This window comes from Sarcophilus harrisii, chromosome 1, assembly GCF_902635505.1.
Source record: "Sarcophilus harrisii chromosome 1, mSarHar1.11, whole genome shotgun sequence".
Classification (NCBI taxonomy): Eukaryota; Metazoa; Chordata; class Mammalia; order Dasyuromorphia; family Dasyuridae; genus Sarcophilus; species Sarcophilus harrisii.
In genome coordinates this window covers 661,661,786-661,681,391 of record NC_045426.1, presented here as the reverse complement: position 1 = coordinate 661,681,391, position 19,606 = coordinate 661,661,786, and the positions used below count along the sequence as shown (strand labels likewise).

At 49.9% G+C, this 19,606-nt stretch overlaps 1 protein-coding gene across 1 annotated transcript; it reads right to left on the bottom strand.

Annotated features, from left to right (window-relative positions):
* Window positions 1–881: 881 nt before the first annotated feature.
* Window positions 882–16,447, bottom strand: USE1 (unconventional SNARE in the ER 1). Its single transcript, XM_012542391.3, has 8 exons — window positions 16,135–16,447; window positions 10,815–10,864; window positions 9,804–9,882; window positions 7,107–7,259; window positions 4,632–4,650; window positions 2,787–2,811; window positions 1,887–2,049; window positions 882–1,236 (listed from the first exon to the last, which is right to left on the bottom strand). Exons 1-8 carry the CDS (start codon window positions 16,309–16,311, stop codon window positions 1,054–1,056), a joined length of 849 nt encoding a protein of 282 aa, XP_012397845.1. The 5' UTR covers window positions 16,312–16,447; the 3' UTR covers window positions 882–1,053.
* Window positions 16,448–19,606: the final 3,159 nt, after the last annotated feature.

Below are 19,606 nucleotides of genomic sequence, written 5' to 3'. Positions count from 1 at the left end.
ACAGGATAGATGTGCCACTGATAGACTGCCCAGTAATCTCAAGCCAGAGTAGTCAGGAGCTGACATGTGCTTTAAAATTAATTCTGGATGCCTTTTCTTCCTTTTTTCTTTCTTTAAAAATTTCTACCCACTCCATCCTCCCAAATTCTATAGACATTAATCCTTGATTATTTGCTCTATATTTATGCCCTTTTGGGTAACTTATCACCAGCAGACTGTTACTATGCTTGACTATGTATAAGAGCTTATGATGAAATATTGATTTTTCAAATTAAGAAAAAGACAACAGAGGGCCAGTGAAGTTTCTTGAGTGATAGAGTAACAATGAGACCTGGATTTTAGGAATATCAGCTTGACATCAGAAGGACTGAAGAGGAGAGAGACCAAACAAGAAAGACCAATTACAAAAATCTAGGTGAGAGGTGAGAAGGTCTAGGGTGGAGATTATGTGAATGGATTCTGGGAGAGATCAGACTGGACATGGGGGTGGGGAAGAGGGAGAAGGAAGAGACCCTCCCATTTGTGCTTTTTTGTGGGATTCAGAGCTGCTCTGGCACCTGGATAGGATAATCCCCCACCTTCCCAGCTCCTGGTCCTTCTCCACTCGACCTCCAATGCTGGATCAGCTCTACTGCCTGCCACCCTTCTCTGCTGGACCTTCCTTGGTGCATCATGCTTGGGCACCTTCTGCAGAAGCTCCCTGAGGGCGGGAACCTTGCTGCCACACAGGCCCTCCTCACTGCTGACCCAGCGGGATTCTGCAAAAGCCCCAAGAAGGCTGGAGTCCAACCTCCACCCTTTGCCGATGAGGAGACGGGACTGAGGCGCGAGGGCCCAGCTGCGTGCTGGGCAGAAAGTGGAAGAGCCGTGATAACCACTCGTCAAAAGTATGGAAATGCCACTTTATTCTCCTCCTTTTGAGAAGACTCTTCGGCTTAATGTTCCTGGCGTTTGGAAGGAAACCCTGGGAGATGAATGATTGTTTCTTAAGTCCGGACCTACCCCCATGTCCCCCCTCCTCTTGTCCATGTGCCAGCTGGCCAGCTCCTTGTTTCACTTTAACTTGGGGAAGATCCTGATGAAGAGGATCATACTGATGAAGATGAAGCAGACAAAGATGAGCACGATCCACAGGAGCCAGTTTACAGACTTCTTGGCATGCTGCTCCAGCCTCTCTGACTCGGTCTTCAGCTTCTCAAAGTTCTGGTCTGCCATCTTGAGGGAGTGGGAGAGGGTCTGTGGAAAGGACAGGCAGAATAGGGTGAGGGGCCAGCTCTGCCCCAGCACCTGGGGGAGCTCAGAGGCCCTACCATCCCCATCCCCACCTCTTAGGTTTTAGTCCAAGCAAACCATTTTCCCTCAGAGACCCTTGTTTTCCCATCTGTCAAATAAGGGGACTTATGATCTCCAAGGACCTTCCCAGCTCTGACCTCCTGGGTTCTAAGGGCCCTCCCAGCTCTGACATCCCGGGTTCTAAGGGCCCTCCCAGCTCTGACCTCCCGGGTTCTAAGGGCCCTCCCAGCTCTGACATCCCGGGTTCTAAGGGCCCTCCCAGCTCTGACCTCCCGGGTTCTAAGGGCCCTCCCAGCTCTGACATCCCGGGTTCTCAAGGGCCCTCCCAGCTCTGACATCCCGGGTTCTAAGGGCCCTCCCAGCTCTGACATCCCGGGTTCTAAGGGCCCTCCCAGCTCTGACCTCCTGGGCTCTAAGGGCCCTCCCAGCTCTGACATCCTGGGTTCTAAGGGCCCTCCCAGCTCTGACATCCCGGGTTCTAAGGGCCCTCCTGGCTGTCATGTTCCAAGTGCTCCCATCCCCCTTGGCTGCTGCTCTGTGGCTCTCCCAGCTGGAGACGCCGGCTGGGCATCTCGGGTTTCTTGTTGCTCTACCTGATTATCTTGTTTAATAACATTCTGTGCCGCCAGAGTGTTGTTCTTCAGACTTCGGGCCAAACTCAACATTTCCTCGGCCAGCTTCTCCTGGACACTGTGGTGATGCTGTAGCACGGCATCGAGCTCAGCAGCCGACTGCTTCTCATCTGCCCCAAGGCCCCTGTGTGTACAGAGGGCGTGGGGTGGAGGGGAAAGGTTTGCTCAGAACCGGTGGAGCTCTAAACCACCGAAAAGGAAAAACTGGCTGTCTCCGCCATCTCTGGAACAGGCGATCCTGCCATTTATTCTAGGCTACACATGTCTGAGCTCCAGGGTGAACACCCCGGTCCTGATTCCCAAACATGAGCAGAAAAAAGCTCCTGCACAATTGCCATAGGCCTTTTTTTAATAAATGGCAACAACAATTTCAAACATCTGTCCAGGACATGGGACCTGCAGCAGTTAAGTCACTTTCTCTAGCTCTCTGGAGGGAAAAGTTGGATCCTGCAAAGGCGGAGTGCCAGCCAGACATAGGTTAATGGGGATACCGAACCTCAGGCAGACTGAGCTTAAGGGGCCAAGTGAAAAGTGTCCTCAAATATGGGAAGGGCTGTCTACGGCAAGAGGGATTAAACTGGTTCTGCTTGGCCCTAAAGGGCAGCCCAACAGGTAGAGGCTACAGAGAAGTCAGATTTTAGTTGGATAAGAGGAAAATTGGGGTATGGGCATGGGATAATTTGTTTCCTATCACTGAATATCCCAAAGCTGGGTGGGCTGTTCCTCTGCTGGATCTGTTGTAGGGATGGAGTTCATGTTTCAGGTAGGAGTAAGACAGGATAGCTTTTCACATTTGGATGTGAACCCTAGGGGTCCCTACAACACGAGATGAGGAGATAGGACCAAAGATGAGTCACTTACGTCCGCTTCCTTATGTCCCCAGAACCTGGAACCAAAAGAGAGACATTTATCAGTCAGAAAATAGTCACTCATCAGTTGCAGGCTTTTACCATTCTCTTATACTGACGGGGTTCTTTCTTGTGAAAATTTCAGATAAAGCCCATTCCAAGGGCCCTGAATATTCCCAGAAATTCTAATCGGGGCCCAATGGATAATCTTAACTTTTAAGTACAACTTAAGTATATGTCAGCCATATTTGTGCCCTCCCTGCCCCCATTACTTGCCATATTCTTTTCTCACTTACTGCTTTTGCTCACACCTTTTGTGCAATGCTGAGTGAGAGGGAGACATTGCCCAAGATCCTGATGGGGCTTTCCCCCTCCCGACCTCCTCTCTGTCTGGCCTCTTGACATGAAGCCCACTCGGCTCCCAGGGATCTCTCTTAAAATTCATGATATTTCTCTGCCTCCCTCATGGCCCCTGGCATTTCCTGCCTCGGTGCGGTGGAAAGGACCCTGAGCTGAGGACCTCAGGCTCGGGTTTTGTCCTGGCTCTGCCCCTCACTAGCTGATTTGGTAATCCGATCCCTTCCTGGGTCAATTTTCTCAGCTGCAAAATGGGGGTGGGGGGTGGGGAAGAAGGGAGTAGACTAGATAATGTCTAAGGTACCTTCTAGTGATGACATTTTGGGTTCTATAACTCCCTCTGGCCTGTGCTGTCCAGGGGCTAAAATAAGTTTTCTGGTATTAGCCTTGTCTATTCACCCAGACTGCTGTGAGTCCCCATCTCCTGTAACAATCCCACACACAGGCCTGGACTCGGCACTGAAAGGGGCCTCAGGAACCAAGTCATCTCCTAGGGACTGAACCTCCCCCCCTGCCCAAACATCTAGGATCTGTGGCTTCATCAGGACATGGACTTGCTCCACCAAAGCTCAGCTCAACCGCTCAGGGACTTACTTAATAATCAGAGAGATGCTTTGACCAAAAAAATCAGGCCGAGGGCAACCTGGTGCTGGGCCTCCGGGCCCTAAGTGAGGCGGCTCCTCGGACGCCAGACCCAGCCTAGAACTTAGGACCAGCAGGTTTTCCCCTTATCTCCTCCGTTAGAATGTAAGCTCCTCAAGGACAGTGATGGCCTCCTTCTCTGGCCTAGCTCAGTACCTGGCACGTGGTAAATGTTTAAGAAACGCTGGCTGATTGAGTGAGGGTTGCTTGGCCAGAATGGATTTTAAAGTCCTGGGTATCTCCTGCTTCGTGGGGAAGCCCCAGGGAAGCCCTTACGTCCAGCTTGGGCTGCTGCCTGATTCTGGGTCACACAGTAGGGCTCCTCACAGACTGCTCGTTCCTTTACGTGGGCCTGCGTCTCCAAGGAGGCTCAACTGGTATCCTGAGTGAGTCCCGTCTCCCCCGGCTGTTGGCTCTGAGAGCCATGAGGGCCCCCTTCACCCCCCTCCACCCCCTCAGCCACCCTGACTTTCCTCCCTGAACCACTTTCCGGGTGCTGCTTGGGGCCTTTAGGAGCGGGACTGTCTAGGACTGAGAGGACGGGGGAGACAGAGACTGAAGGTCCCTGTGCTCAGCCACGAGAGCCTCTGAGGGCATCCAAGGCTGGGCAGGACACCCGGGGCTGGCAGGATGAAATGTCTTGTTCCAGACATTTGTTCTTGGTGACCTTGTTCCAGGTCACACAGTTAGTAGGATCTGAACCCGCCTCCCCTGCCAGTGAACTCCATTACTCTGTGGAACCAACTTCAGGAAACTGGAGACCTTCCATCTCTGCAATGAAGAGGGGCAGCCTGGGCTGAGCTGCCCGGGGCTTCTTTCCCAGGGTTCAAAATCATTTGGAGGGGCTGTGCTTACTCACCGCTGGTTGGCGAGGACTCCTAAGGGGAGAAAAACTGCAATGAAAACGTGCACTCCAGCCCTCGACTGGCCCAGGCTAGGAAGCTGGCCACAGGGGAACCCCGAGTCTCCCTCCTCCCCTGAAGTGGGGCCCCGGCTGGGCCAGTGCGAGGTGTTTCAGCTGAGGGCTCGGGGGAGGGCGGATTCTGATCCTGGGTGCAGAAAACCCAAACTTTGCTTTCCCTCCAGGTGGGCCTTAATCCATCCTGTTACCCGCTTGGTCCCCCAAATATGAGCCACATTTCTAAAATGAGGTCTTTTTGAAAAGAAAATGGAGAGAGGTCAACAAGTCCATCCCACAAGGAGCTGAAATTACATCAGTGTGGCTACTTCATTCACCGGTGCAGATTGCAGCCCCTCTGTAGACTAGTGGGTGGTCTTCTAGGGTTGCTAGAGACCAAGGATTCATTTTCCTGGGGCTACCACGACAATGCACCCTCTAAACGGAGCCCCGGTGACACACACACCATCTCGGGGCTGGTGCTGGGTAGGAGCTGCCGTAGCTTAGCCAGTTCTGACATCCGCTTTGGGGTCCCCATCAACCCCAAGCTCCATCAGGCTCTGGGGGAGTGTGAAGGGCCGGTGTGCATGAAGTGTGATGAGGGAAGGCCTTGAATACCAGGATGAGCCTTCAGTTGGTCCCTGAGGCTGCTGTTGCTTCTTTTGGAATGTGTCAGACTCCACCATGCCCACAGCCCTGAGCTACACGAGCAGTCTCCCTTCCTTCCTCTCGGTCTCTGCCATTCAGTGCCCTCCAGCCCCTGCCTTACCTCCCTCAACATTTCCGCTCTGCCCCCCCACCTCCACCCCGGGCTCTCATACGCCCCTCTCTCCCATCCCTTCCATCTCCAGGCTGGGCCCCATTTTTTTCCTCTAAATCCTCCCCTTCATCAGGCCCCAGTTAAGTTGCTTCCTCCCTCACAAAGCCTTCCTAGACCTGTCAAACCCTTCTAAGTCGCCCTGGGATTTATGGTCTGTTCCTACATTTAACACTTGTGAGCAGATGAAGCAAGAGGGACAGAAATCACTTAGATAAAAAACTTAACATAACGACCAGGCTCTGCCCTGAAGAAGAGCTAGGAGAAAGCAGCTTATCTCCTTCCTTCTTTCCAGAAGGGATGTGGGGGACTACAGATGGGGAATACTGCATATACTATGCTATGTGCTGGCCCCCTCTTGTTTATATTCTCCGTAACAAAAGCTGACTTTCTGCAAAGGAGGAAAATCGCAAATGAAGATGACAGAAAAACAAGAGAAATCAAAAAACTTCTGGGGAAAATTGTTTTTTAAATTCAATTTAACTGGATGAAAAGCTATAAAGTGCGATGCGCACCAGAGGCATTTCTGTTTTCTATCTAACAGTCCTAACTGTCTCCCTTGTGCTTTATGCAGACCAAGCTGAAGACAATCTATGGGTACTGGTCAGAGAGCTAAATGGAACCTGCAGGGCAATGGGGGAAGCAGGAAATTGCGAGTGAAAACAGGGGCAACTTAACCACCCACGGGAAGGGGTTGGGGCTTGGGGGACCGTACTTCCAACCCCACACTTCAGCTGCATTATGACCCTGGAAGGTCCCTCAGTAGGTGGGGCCTCCTTACCCAGGAACATCCATTGCCCTCTGTCTTCCTCGGCCTGGAGCATGCGCCCACCTGTGTCCTCCCCGGCCCGGAGCATCCCTCAGCTAGGCCAGTCTCCCTCTCCCACTGGCGAACTCCTCTCAGAATCTCCATTTGGTCCCCGACATGCTCTGTTTCCCTCCCAGCTGTGCTTCTGACTTTCTGGACTTCGATTCCAAGCCTCAGCTTCCTTTTGGTCTCCTCTCTCTCCCTTAGAATATGAGCTCCTTGAGGGGACAGGTCATTGTTCTTTGCTGCTCATATTTGTGTCCCAAGAGCTGACTTTGCTCAGTGCCTGGCACACAGTAAGGGCTTAATAAATGCTTTTACCTGCCTGCCTGGGCTGGAGGCTATACACCAACCCACAGTGTGACATCACAGCCAAATAAGGCTCCCATAACCCACATGCTCCCCAGACGAGGGGGCTGGTGCTCGGGCTGGGCTCCGGTTGCCTCTACAGAGCCTAGAAGCTACAGGTTGCTTCTAGGAGGGGGCTTCGTGCTCCCAGAGGAGGGAGACCGGGGTGAGGAGGATCAGCTGGGGGAGGCGGGGACACTGACTCTGGTGGGACGTCCCCGAAGGGCCGCCTGGGCAGGGAGGACGAGCTGGGCTCTGCTTGGCCCCACAGGGCAGAAGTGGGACTATGGGTGGAGAGTTCAGGGAGGTGGATCTTGGCTCTGTGTTAAGGAAGAGCTTGTTAGCAAGGAAAGTGATCCAACACAGAGTCCTGGGCTGCCTCTGGAGGCCTCCCAGCCGAGGCAAGGTGACCTGTGGGGGCTGTGGTGGCACAGGGGGAGGGAGGCCCTCTGGGCCCACGTACCGTCCCCAGAAGCTCACTCCGCATCTCCCCCGTGTACCGGGCCCGCGTCTGCAGGTGCACTGTCTTGGTGGCCGGCACCCGCTCCTTGGTGGTGGTGGGGGTGCGTCCCGGCGCCAGGAACTGATTGGCGAGGGCCTTCTCCGAGGAAGATGACTGGGGAGAGACAAGAGGAGGCTGGATAAGTTGGGGCAGCTCTGGCCTCAGGTCCGGGGATCCCCCTCTGGGGAATCCGTGTCCCCTTCACAGGAAGCTTCCAAAGGGAGAGGGAGGTGAGGGCAGGAGGTAACCCAGCTTCGCTCCATGAGCCATTCTTCCCCTAAGCTGCCAGGGACAAGCAGCATCTCTAACGGGGACTTTCAGGGCCTGAGTCTCATCTGCAAACCTCCTCTAAGTCCTGAAAACGAGTAAATGTGACCGGTTTGCCATGCTGTACAGCAATGCATTGTGGGATCCTTGGCAAGAGGTTATTTTTTTCCCTCACAAAGGTTTCCTGACACCTTGTGCTTTCATTACACTCTCATTTCCAAAATGTTCTCTTCCTATTCCCTTTCACAGAGCTCCAACCTTTGAGATTTCAATTCAGCAAATGCTGATGATTGTCCACTGGAAGTATGTCAGATGGGCTCGGCACCCCCAGGGATTGACTACCTTGGCCCTCTCTAGGGCAGCTGCTGGCCCAGGGGCGTGGGGGTCTGGGGCGGGCTGGTTCTCCTCTTGGCAGCCGCTGCCAGCACCACTGCTGTCTCCTCTTACTCCCCCTCCACAGCTTTCAAGAGGCTCTGGGATGGGAGAGTAGAAGGGGGTCTGGGAAGTGACTTAGAAACCCCTCAATATGGGGCCCCTCAATGACCCTATTCTAGCCTCTCTGCAGCATGAACTTTCCTACATTCAGGGGACTTGTACTTGTCCAGTGTCCAGTCCCTGTCTGGGTCAGGAGGGCTTGTCTGCCCTTTTCCTTCCTTCTCCCAGAAGGCCAGCCCCTTCTCCATTAAGTCCAGAGCCCCCTCTCTAATCCTGGGTTCCCTTTCCTGTCAGTCCCTGGTCCCCTCTCCAGTCCAGGGCCCCCACTCTGGTCTTCTCCTGCCCTCTCCCATCCTGCCCTGGGCCTCTATGTGGCTGTAGCCAAGTCAGGGGAAAATCAACAAGATTTCTTTCCCCTTTCACTCCTTTGGCCACTTTTGTTTTCCTTGGCTCAGCCCATGGAATGTGGCCCGAGGCTCAGGTTGGCACAGGAAAGCACATGAGTGAAACCCCCGCCCCCCACCAGCCCTCTGTGGCCAAGCAGGGGCTGGGGAAGCGGGGTCCCCTCCCAAGGGGGCCGAGAGGGGAAGGCCACAGAGCTTGTTCTGGGTTTTAGAGAAGGGGGAAGGGTCTCATGAAGTGGAGCCCTTATAAGTGAAATGGAGTTGCTGATTTTAAAAAACTACATTTATTTTCTTTAGCTAAATGAATAAAAATAACATTCTTTGGAAATTAAATATTCAATGAGTGTTTATCTTTAAAAAAACAAATACAATTCTGTGGGCACGCACCCTAATGATTTGTGCATGTGCCTCTGGGGCTCACTGTGGGGCCCGTTTTGGGCAGGGGCTGGATCAGATGGCCCCCAAGGCGCTCCCTCTGTGTCGCTCCTTGCAAAGCACTGTGCAGGGGGCCGAGGGGGCGAGTGTCATCATAACAACTACATATGACACTTTCCGGAGCTACAGTGGGTGTAGATAGAATCAGGAAGACCCGAGAATACAACCTGCCTGAGACCCAGTGGCTGTGGTTGACCTTGGCTAAGTCCCTTAACCCTCAGTTTTCTGTAAGCTTCAGTTTTCTCTTCTATAAAATGGCGATAATCACAGTACCTATCTCACAGGCTTTGTGCTGATTAAATGAGGCAATCTCTGTACTTTGCAGATTTTAAATTTTAAAGTGTGATGTAATGCGTGCTGTAATTAGTATTATTACCATTATTTTTGTTCTTAGTGGTAGTGGTGTTAGGGTCATATGGTCCTCTGATCCTCACAATAAGCCTGTGGTAGCTCTATAACTATTCCTGTTTCTTGGATGAGGGGACTGAGGCAAACGCAGAGGAAGTGACTTGTACAGGGTCACTGTGCTGCTGTTTGTCCTCGATGAGGACCGAGACGTGGGGCAGCTGAGTGAGGGAGGGCTGGGCGAGGCCCCCGGGCTCACTTCCTCCTCCGGAGCCGTCTGGGTGACGGGAGCTGGCCATGGCTGCAGGGGTCTGGGGTCCGAGGCAGGGCCAGCCCAAAGGCAGCCTTCCATCCAGGACACCGGCCCTTGAGAAGCCCGGTCTCTGCGGGTGGGAACAGAAAAATACAGAGCAGCTGGAGTTGGAGGCAGCGTCACCTGGTGGACCAGAAGGCTCCCATGGAAACTCAGGGCTCCGGACCCATCACCCATAAATACGATTTTCAATGTGAAAATGGGCGACCGGTGGCACAGGGGAGGGAAGCCTGGGCTTGGAGGCGCCTCAGATGCTTGCCGGCTGTGTGACCCTGTACAAGTCATATCATCCACTGGCCTCAGTTTTCTCATCTGCAAAACGGGACTAACAACAGATCTGCCACAGAGTTGTCAGGGACTCACGGGCCCACAGTTCCAGGGCATCTCTGAGGCCAGTTCCTGAGAACTCTAAGTTCTGTAATTGTATAATGTTAGTAACAGGCCAGTTACTTTACTTACCAGTTTTTCAGCTTCTAACATTCCTTTTAAAAAGTCCACTTTTCTAGAATACTCATTCAGCATTTCAGGGGCAGGTTTACTGAAAAGCAGAAAAAAGGAAAAATGTCACCAAGAAACCTGCTACTTTCTATCCATTTAGCCCGAGCTCTCTGAATTATCCCAGGCTTAGTTCCAGAACCAGGTGAGGGGGTGGGCCCGCCCCCCCCTTCCCCCCCCACAGATCCTAGAGAAAGAGAGCCCAGGACAAGGAGACTGGGGCTTGAGATGCTGCTCTTCTGTGAACCAGCCAGGTGAATGTGGGCAAGTCTTTTCATTCCTTTGAAGGTTACATTCTTCATTTGTAATATTTAGAGAAGGCTTGACTCGATGATCCCTGGTGGATCTTCCTAACTCTGACCTCCTGGGTTCTAAGGGCCCTCCCAGCTCTGGCATTCTATAAATCAATGCCAATTTCCCACTTAGATCGCCTTGGGTGAGTATCTATGGGAAGCAGAAGGGCATCAGTGGTCCCTGAGGGCCTTTTGCTCTCCCCAGACTTTGCTCCCTAAAATGGCACACATCTTTCTTGATTAGATGATTCGGACCAGTCATGCTGAGTTTCATTTGATTGTTGGGTTGGGACTTCTGCATGAATGGGTCCAGGGACCTGCTGTGGAACTGCAATACTTCCTCTAACAATTAGGATCATAACCTGAATCTAGTGAGTTTGTAAGCTTGTTTTTAAAAAACAGCTCGATGACTGGATTTCACATGCACTGGTTTCCTGTGTAATCCAATCCATTTTGTTTTATTCCTCTAACACCATCGCTCGGAAAAGCAGTCCCCAGGCTTCTTCAGACTGCCCACACCAAAGGGCTCCAGGACATCCCCTGCCTTAGAGGCAGAGCCACCCAGAGATCAGCCGACAGTCAGAGCTGGTACATGGCAAAGGTAAGAGCTGAACCTGCCTCCTCCTGCCCCTGGGCCCGCTTCCTTACCCACTGTATCCTACAGCTTTTCATCACCTCTTACCTTGACTGTTCCTTCAAGGCTTGAAGCATTTCTTCCAGGGCAGCTACATACTAAAAGCAAAGGCGACCCGTTAGTGACTGGATAAAAATGGTGCCAGCCTTCCTTCTCTCAAGCCCCAGCTAAAATCCCACCTCAACAAGCCCTGAATGATGGCACCTTCTCTCGGCTGCTTATGCCCAGTTCAGTCTGCTTCTGTCTGGTTTGGCTGCACTCGGTGGTCTGCAGTCTGTCCTTTTTTGAATTTCTTCCCACCTTCCTCCCCTTTGTTCCCACTTAGATGTCTGGTTGCCCCTCATACTGTTGTTGCCTTGGGTCTTACTCTTCCTGAGTTTTTTGGGGGGTAGAGATCTGGAGGGACAGACATTCCTTTCTCCAGTGGATTAAGATGAAGCCTCACAGCTGCCTTGTAGGCAACCCCAAAATCACACAGCTTGTAAGTGTGAGGCCAGATGGAACATGAAGGCTTCCTGACAGCGAGGTGGGGAGGTTGATAAGAGTCCTGGGCTTGAGATCTGGGAGACTCTTCTTCATGGATTTAAATCTGACCTCAACCAATCCCAATGGTCTTATGATGGAGAGAGCAGTCTATATCCAGAGAGAAGACTGTGGGGGCTGAGTGTGGATCACAACACAGAATTTTTGCCTTTTTTGTTGTTTTCTTTTTTTCCCTCTTTTTGATCTGATTTTTCTTGTGCAATATGATAAATGTGGAAATATGTAAGAAGAACTGCACATGTGTAACCTGCATTGGGTTACTTGCTGTCTAGGAAAAGGGAGAGTTGGGGAGAGAGGGAGAAAAGTATGGAACACAAGGTTTTGCAAGGGTGAGCATTGAAAATTATTTTTGCATGTATTTTGAAAATAAAAAACGATTATTATTTAAAAAAAATCTGGCCTCAAACTTTTACTTGGTATGTGACCTGGGCAAATCATTTCATCTGTTTTCTCATCAGTAAAATGAGCTAGAGAAGGAAATAGCAAACAATTCTAGCATTTCTGCCAATAAAACCCCCAAAAAGGGGTCAAAAAGAAGAGTTGGACAGAACTGAAATGTTTCAACAGCATCTTCCTGACCCCAGGCCCAGTGCTCCAGTCATTGAGCCATCTAGCTGCCTGGCCTTGCAACATAGTAGTTGCTAAAAAGTGTATCCTTAGTTGACTTGACTTCAACATATTTGTTTTTGGCCAGAACTGTGATTTGATTTGTTTAGGGCAGAAGTGTCAATCAGATTAAAATGTAATTGGGAAATATTTAACAAAACAAAAAAAAAAACAGTCAATTAAAGCTCATAACTTGGAGAGATGGAGGGTCTGGTGTGAGGAACAGTAGAGGCCTGTGTGGTGAGATTGCAGAGCATGTGAAGGGTTTATGAGCAGAGGCGAGGGAGAAACACAGTCAGATTTTCACTTTAGGAAGATCACTTTGAAGCTGAGTGAAGTAGGAATAGGAGAGAACTGGAGTAGGGAGAGAACTGAAGGAGAGAGTTCCCCCAAAACACCACTGAAATTATCCAGGTTTCAGGTGATGAGGGCCCAAAGGAGAGTGCGGCTCCTGTTCCGAGGAGAGATGAGAATATAGACTAGAATTGTTAAGAAGGTGAAATCCACAGGCTTTCAGATTGCACATGAGGTGGCAGAAGAGAATGAATGAGGAGGTGAGGGTGACTCCTAGATTTTGAGCCTGGGAACTTGAGAGGATGTGGACATCCTTGCCACTAACTGGGAATTACTAGAAAGAGAAGTTTTCTGGGGGAAAGATATTTGAGTTCCATTTTGGACATATTGAGTTTAAGATATCCCCTGGACGGCCGGTTTTGGATCTTCAGTGTGCAGCTATAGATTTAGACTAGAATGAGAGAGAGGTTAGGGCTAGATAAGTATACCTGAGGTTTATCTGCATAGAGATAATAATTAAATCACAGGAGTTGAAGAGAATATAGAAGGAGAAGAGATGGGGTTCAGGACACCTACCATTTACTGGGAATGTCCTAGACAAAGACCCAGCAAGGGAGACTGAGTCTCTCAGGTAGGAAGAAAACCCACATGCAGCCTGAGTGGTGATGGACAGTGTCAAAAGAAGAGGAAGAGGGAAGGGAATAAGCATTCATAGAGGGCCTATGATATGTCAGGCATTGTTAAAAAAATTTTTTTTAAACAAATTTGATCCTTCTCACAACAACCCTGTAAGATAGTAGCTATTCTTATCTTAATTTTACATTGAGGAAACTGAGGCAGAAATTAAGTGATTTGTTCAAGGTGCCACAACTAGTAATTGTTTATGGAAAGAACAATACAGTTCTTTCTGATTCTGTCTACTGCCTCAGTTGTAGAAAGATCTAGTAAGATAAAGATGAGAAAAGGCCAGAAAAGGCCATTAGATTTGGCAATGACATAACTGCAATTTAAGAGCAATTTCAGTCAATGATGGGGCATGAAACCACAATGTAGAGAGTTAAGAAGAGATTTAAAGGAAAGGAAGGGAAGGCTCTTAGTACGGAAGGTCTTCTCAAGTTTAGTCACAAAAGGGAGAAAAAAGATAGAAGCAAATAAGTTTTGGGGTAGACAGATTAAGAGGTTTTTTTTTTTTTCTTTCTGCGGCTCAGGGCAACATGAACATATTTGTTATCAGTAGGAAAGCCACTAGCAGACAGAGAGAGACTGGATAGAACAGGATAGGACAGGAAGGAAAGGGAGCTTGCATAAGCTAGTTCTCTCTGCCGAGAGAAAGGGCAGAAGTGTTTGTTGATAGGGGCAAGTTGAGGAGAAAAGAGGTCTCTGTGGGGAGGGAGAGAGACTAGGGAAGAAGGAAAGGACTGGCTTGCTGCAGGGAAGGCCCAGACAGCAAAGTTGTGTGACTTTGCCCCAGCATCATGTGGGCAGAAGTGGAAAAGGTACATGGTGCAAGTAATCCTGGTGTGTTTTTTGGAAAGGGATGAGTAGTGGATAAAAATGGGATAAGGCAACCAAAGACATAGGGGAAAATCTGAAATGGCAGAAGAGCCTACTTTTGGAGAGGACAAGAATGAATCCAGAACTAAGGTGATGGCCTGGGAAGGCAGGAAGAATGGAAGGCTGGCAGCTGAGGAGGTTATGGTCAGAGAGAGGAATCTCAGAGTTACAGACTGTGGAGTTATTAGACTTGAGTTCCTTGAGAGCAAGAACTGTTTTTGCTTCTCTTTGTACCTTTGCTGTTTAGCACAGGACCTGGCACACAGTAAGTTCTTAATAAATGCTTGTTGATGAGTTAGAGATGGAAGTCTTGTGGATAAGAGATCAAGGGTATGGCTATCCCTATGTATATCTGTACTGGAGTGAAGATTTTGAACAGGCAAATGAACCTGGAAGTATTTAAGGCTATTTGAGGGAATGTTGACAGGTGAGCCAAAGTCCCCAAATATGAGGAAGGGCTTGGATGATTGAAATGGAGAGGAAGATGGTGAGCCAGGACCTGAACTCCTTGAGAAAGGAAAGAGAATGATTTGGAGGCTGGCAGGGAACAGCCTGGGTAGTCTACCTGGACAGGTGATCCTTCAAAGAGTAAAGGGAACTAGAGAGGGCCTGAAAAAAGACAACTGGAGGTGCTGACCAGGTATGTCTAGATCTGGGATCTAAAAAGAGGCCTTGGCATGGTGCTTTTGAGGCTCTACAATGAGAAAGCACAGTCTAGATGACACATATTCCTTCTCCTGCTCTATGATGTTGGTGGGCATTGAGAAGATCTCAGGCCTGCAGGCCTGGACAGAATGTGGGGCTTTCTCAGAGAGCCGGATTTCTGACAGTAAGAAGCCACAATATGAAAGGAAGAGGCCTAATAAGGAATACAGAATAAAGGTTTCTAAGGAAAAGGAAAGGAGAGTTACAGAGGGACCAGGAAGGATGAGGTGGAAGGATGGAGGAGGAGGAGGAAGCGATGATCAGGAAGGAAGCTTGGGTTTGGACAGCCTAAGACTCACAATCACAGGGCCCCTGAGTGGAGCCGAAGAGCAGTAGACTGTCACACTCTGTCCGGCAGCCAATGGTCTCTTTCCTTAATCCTCATAACATCTCTACAGAACATGACCCTGTTCATTACCCTGTCCTGGATACTCTCCTTTCTATGATTTCACGCTCCTAATTCCTTTTTGTTAACTCCTCTTCTCTGTTGGACACTTTAAATTTTAAAAACAAAATTTGCTTGGGGGATTTAAAAATCCTGAACTTTGTGGTTGCATGCACATATGCATGTGTGCACACGTGCACAAACATACACGCACACACAGGCTCAGAGGGCATTTCCAAACATGCATCAGGACACCAAAAAACAGGACTCTGCATGAAACTGTGAATCTCCGCTTCCCGCTTCTTGCTTTTTTTTTTTTAAAGTCTCCTTTGCAGATTTCTCATCTAAATCATGCCTTCTCAGTATCTGTCCTGCAGCCCCTTGGTCCTTTTCTCTCTACTCTCTCTCACTTGATGATCTCATCACTTCCATGGGTTTAACGATCTCATACCACCTTGCTCAACCCGAGATTCCTCCTTGTGGGTCTCACACCTCCAACGGCCTTTTATATTCCCCAAATGCCTCATATTCAACATGAGAGAAGAGACCTCTTCCCCTCCCACGCTTCCCCATTTCTGCTGCGGGTCCTTCGTTCTCTCTCACACACACGCAGCTGCTGGATCTCGGCGCATCCCCGCGCGCACAGCGGCCGCCACCGCCTCTCACTGAGACAACTGGCCAGTCCCGCGCACTCATTCTGTTTCAGGTCACCCCACCTTGCGCTGACTTTGCCGGCACCGAGCAGAGACAGAACGCAAGCGGAAGCCAGAGGCGCCCTCCCGGAGCGGAGTTTCCCAGCGTGAGGGCAAGCGTGCAGAGGGAAGGAGGAGGAACAATGTGGAAAAGCACACTGAGACCGGGGACGCTAAGAGGAAGAAGTCTGGGAGTTTTGCCCGGTTCTGGCTCTGCCGGGCTTTGTGACCTCGGACGAGGGGCAGAGGGAGCCAGGCGGGGGGACCCTGCGCGCGCCCTGCTCGGCTAGGCTCCCGCCGGGCCGCCTGGCCGGCTTTATTAGCTCCGCCAGTCTAGGAAGGCCCCATGCCTCCGACGCCCTTCTTTCTATGCCTCAATCCCTCGGGGAAAAAGACTAGCGATGCTTTCAAGCAAGGCCAATTCAAATGCACCCGAACCGGCGCGGGGTAAGGCCAATGAGAGGCCAAGAGAGCGGAGCCACGCCCCAGATGGGGGCGGAGCCACGCCTCAGGTGGGGGCGGGGCAGCGGCGGCCGCCACATCAGCCCCATCTACCCCGGCCGCAGCGGGTCTCGGCGGCGCCTCCCACCTTCTCCAGGCGCCACTCGCTCGGGTCGCGCTTCTCGGCAGCCAGCGTCTCGCAGCGGCACAGCAGCCGCACCAGATTCAGCTCCAGCCGCGACACCGCCATCGCCGTTCCCACACTGCCGTCAATTCCGCCGCGGTTTAACCAACTACGGGCGGAAGAAGGCACCCCTGTCGCCATATTAACTACGGGCGATAGGAGGAGCTTCCGCTGCCACGTCCGTGACAGCGGAAGATGTCTTAGATTCCAAGCGGAAAATGACTGTCGGCATATTAGCCACGGGCGGAAGAGGCGGTTTCATGACCATCCGTGGTAAGGGCAAAATAAAAACATAAAAGGTCATTCAGAGCTTCCGGTTGGCCGCCTTTCCCGCGCCATCTTAGTTTGGGCGGGAGATGATGCGGAGCATCGGGATAGTCGGAGGCGGGCACTGCCGTCTTCTTTACGGCTGTTAGGGGGAAGGGTTCCTCTCGCCACGTTGATTAAGGGCTGACACGGGCTTTCTCCTTTTTCTCATCACGCGCTGCTTTGTAAGATTTCTAAATGAAGTCAGCTTCCCTTGCCCAGCCAGTCCCAGCCATGCTGGGGCTGGGCGCTAGGGGGCGGTGTATGGAGCGCGGGCCTTGTAGTTGCAAGGGTTCGAGTCCCGCCTCCGACAGCCTGGGCCAGTCATTTAATCCTGTCTGTCTCGGTTTCCTCATCTTGTAAAGCGAGCTGGAGAAAGAAATGGCGAAACACCTCGCGGCCCTGCCCAGAAACCCCGCAAAGAGCTCAAAGAGTGGGACCGCGCTTGAAATGCCTGACTCGCTCTAGTTTTAAAGGGGACCGCTAGGGGGCGCCCTTGGAGCCGGAGAAGATTGAAGTTCAAATCCTCCTTCAGTCAGTCACAAGCCCTGTGGTCCTTCTAAAGGACGGGGACCATCTTTTGCCTGCCTTTACAGGCGCTTATTGACTGGGCCTGGGCAACGCCACTTGTCTCTGCCTCAGTTTCCTCAAATGTAGACTGACCTCTCAGGGTGGTTAATTGTAAATCACTTAGAACAGTGTCAGGCACACAGTAGGTACTTATTGTCTGTAAATCACTTAGAACAGTGTCAGGCACACAGTAGGTACTTATTGTCTGTAAATCACTTAGAACAGTGTCAGGCACACAGTAGGTACTTTTTGTCTGTAAATCACTTAGAACAGTGTCAGGCACACAGTAGGTACTTTTTGTTTCTTCCTCCCTCCCCCTCCCCCCAGTCTCCTACTTCTAGTCCTAAATCACACTATCTTTTCGACAGCTCGAACCACATGTTCCCACAGGGATTTCAAACTCAACGTGTCCAAAGCCGAACCCTAACCCCCAAAGGCTCACTGAGCTTCCCTGGAAGGCGCTCTTAAGTTATTTCACACCTGTCCGCCTCCGATCCTGTCCTTTCTGCCATCATAATTTTCCTGTTTTCCATTTTCCCCATTCTCACAGACTCCCCTTCTCTGGACTAATAAAAAAGACTTGGGATTGATCTGGCTGCTTCTCTACTTCCATGAATCCATTTTTCTAAAGGGTAATTTTTTTTTTTCCTGGGCAATTGGGGTTAAGTGATTTGCCCAGTGCCGGATTTGAGCTCAGGTTGTGCTAACTTCAGGGCTGGTGCTCTCTCCACTGCCCCATCTAGCTGCCCCTAAAGGGTAGACCTCACCAAGACACTCCTAGTGGATCATTACTGACTCCAGGATTGAATATGAATCTCTTTCTTTGGCATTTAAGACCATTGAGTGGTGGTCATCTTTCCATTCCTTCAGACTTGCAACTTGGGAGTTAAACTTGACTCCTCACTCTCTTACCCCTCCCATTCCCATCCCCATCCCCAAACAAAGTCTATTGATTTAGATTCTGTATCTCTTAACCATTCCCCCTTCTCTCATCTAGCCTGGCCACCACCCTGGGGTGAGTTATCATCTCCTGCCTCTATTTAACCACCAAAATGATTTTTATCCTAAGGTGATAAGGTGTGAGAATAGAGGGTATGAGATCCCCTCTGGTCGATGTCACAGATCCCTAACGAAAGAATTGGCAAACCTGAAGTCTGTGGCAAAAAGGGGATTTATTTTCACTAAGAAGAAAGTTTTCTTAGTGGGCAAGGTCGTGTCAGGACTATTGCAAAGATGGGTTTGCATTAAGAAGAAAATATCTTCACCAGTGGACAAAATCCTGCGTTAGGCATTCTGCAAAGATGTCTGGGCATAGAGAGCCAGATATGTTGGGGCTGCTTTGAACTTTGGCCCAGAACCAGGGGCCTATCACTGGATGAGTCTGGGAGACTGATTTTCAATTCAATTCAAAATTGGATGAGATTACTTATCTTGAGTTTCCCTTATGAAGTGTATGCCCCACCTAGAGGAGAGTCTGAGACCCCCATCACCTTTCCCTCACAGTTTTAAGGGAACATAATTCACATCAGGGCCTCTCCAACCCTTCCTCCCAAAAGATCTCAGTTTATGTCAAAAGCACAGGTCTGACTGTATCATTATCTTTCTCAACTCCAATGCTTCCCTACTGCTTCCAGGAGCACATACAAAATATTCTGTTTGGCATTTAAAGTCCTTCAAAACCTAACTCCTTCCTACTTATCCCACACCTTCCCACCAAAAGAATACTTTTTAACAGCCTCTTGGCTGTTCTATGAACAAGACATTCCAACTGTCAACTCTGGGCATTTTCTTTTTTGTTTTTTTTCCTCTTTTTTTTTTTTTTTTTTTTTTTCTGGATGTAGATGGCATTTTCCATCCAAAGTTTACTTGAATTGCCTTGGATCACAGTATTATCAAGAGGAACTAAATCTCATTGATCATCACACAATGTTGCTACCATACCATGTTTTCCTGGTTCTGCTCACTTCCCTCAGTATCAGTTTATGTAAGTCTTTCCTGAAATCAGCCTGTTCATCACTTTTTATAGAACAATCATTCCATTCCACTCATATGCTATTCCCCAGGCTGAATCCACATTTCCATTTCCTTGCCACCATAAAAAAAACTGCTACAAATATTTTTACATGTTCTAGGCATTTTCTCTGGCTGTCTCGCATGTCTGCAAAGTTATCTCTCCTCTGATCATATTATTAATGACCTTCCAGGCTTCAGATGCCAAATAAAATCCCATCTTTTACAGGAAGTCTTTCCCAATTCCTCTTAATTATACTGCCTTCTTTCTGTTAATTATCTCCTACTTATTCTATATAAAACTTGCTTTGTGTATATTTGTTTGCATGTTGTAAGCTCCTTGAGGGCAAAGACTGTCTTTTTGCCTCTTTTTGCATTCCCATGACTTAACACAGTGCTTGGCCCAGAGTAGATGCTTAATAAATATTAACTGATTGATAATGTGGCCCCTTCCTAACTTTCCAGTCTTCTTACACTTGATTGCTATTTGCACATCCTTAGGTCCAGCTGCTCTGGCCTACTTGCAATTCTTCCAACATAGTATTCCATT

Coding starts and splice junctions, on each gene's coding strand:
- USE1 (XM_012542391.3), bottom strand. CDS start 16,311: ATGGCGACAGGGGTGCCTTCTTCCGCCCGTAGTTGGTTAAACCGCGGC. Junction 9,883..10,814: donor GCCTTGAAGGAACAGTCAAG/GTAAGAGGTGAT, acceptor TCTGCTTTTCAG/TAAACCTGCCCCTGAAATGC. Junction 2,050..2,786: donor GGGGACATAAGGAAGCGGAC/GTAAGTGACTCA, acceptor CTGTACACACAG/GGGCCTTGGGGCAGATGAGA.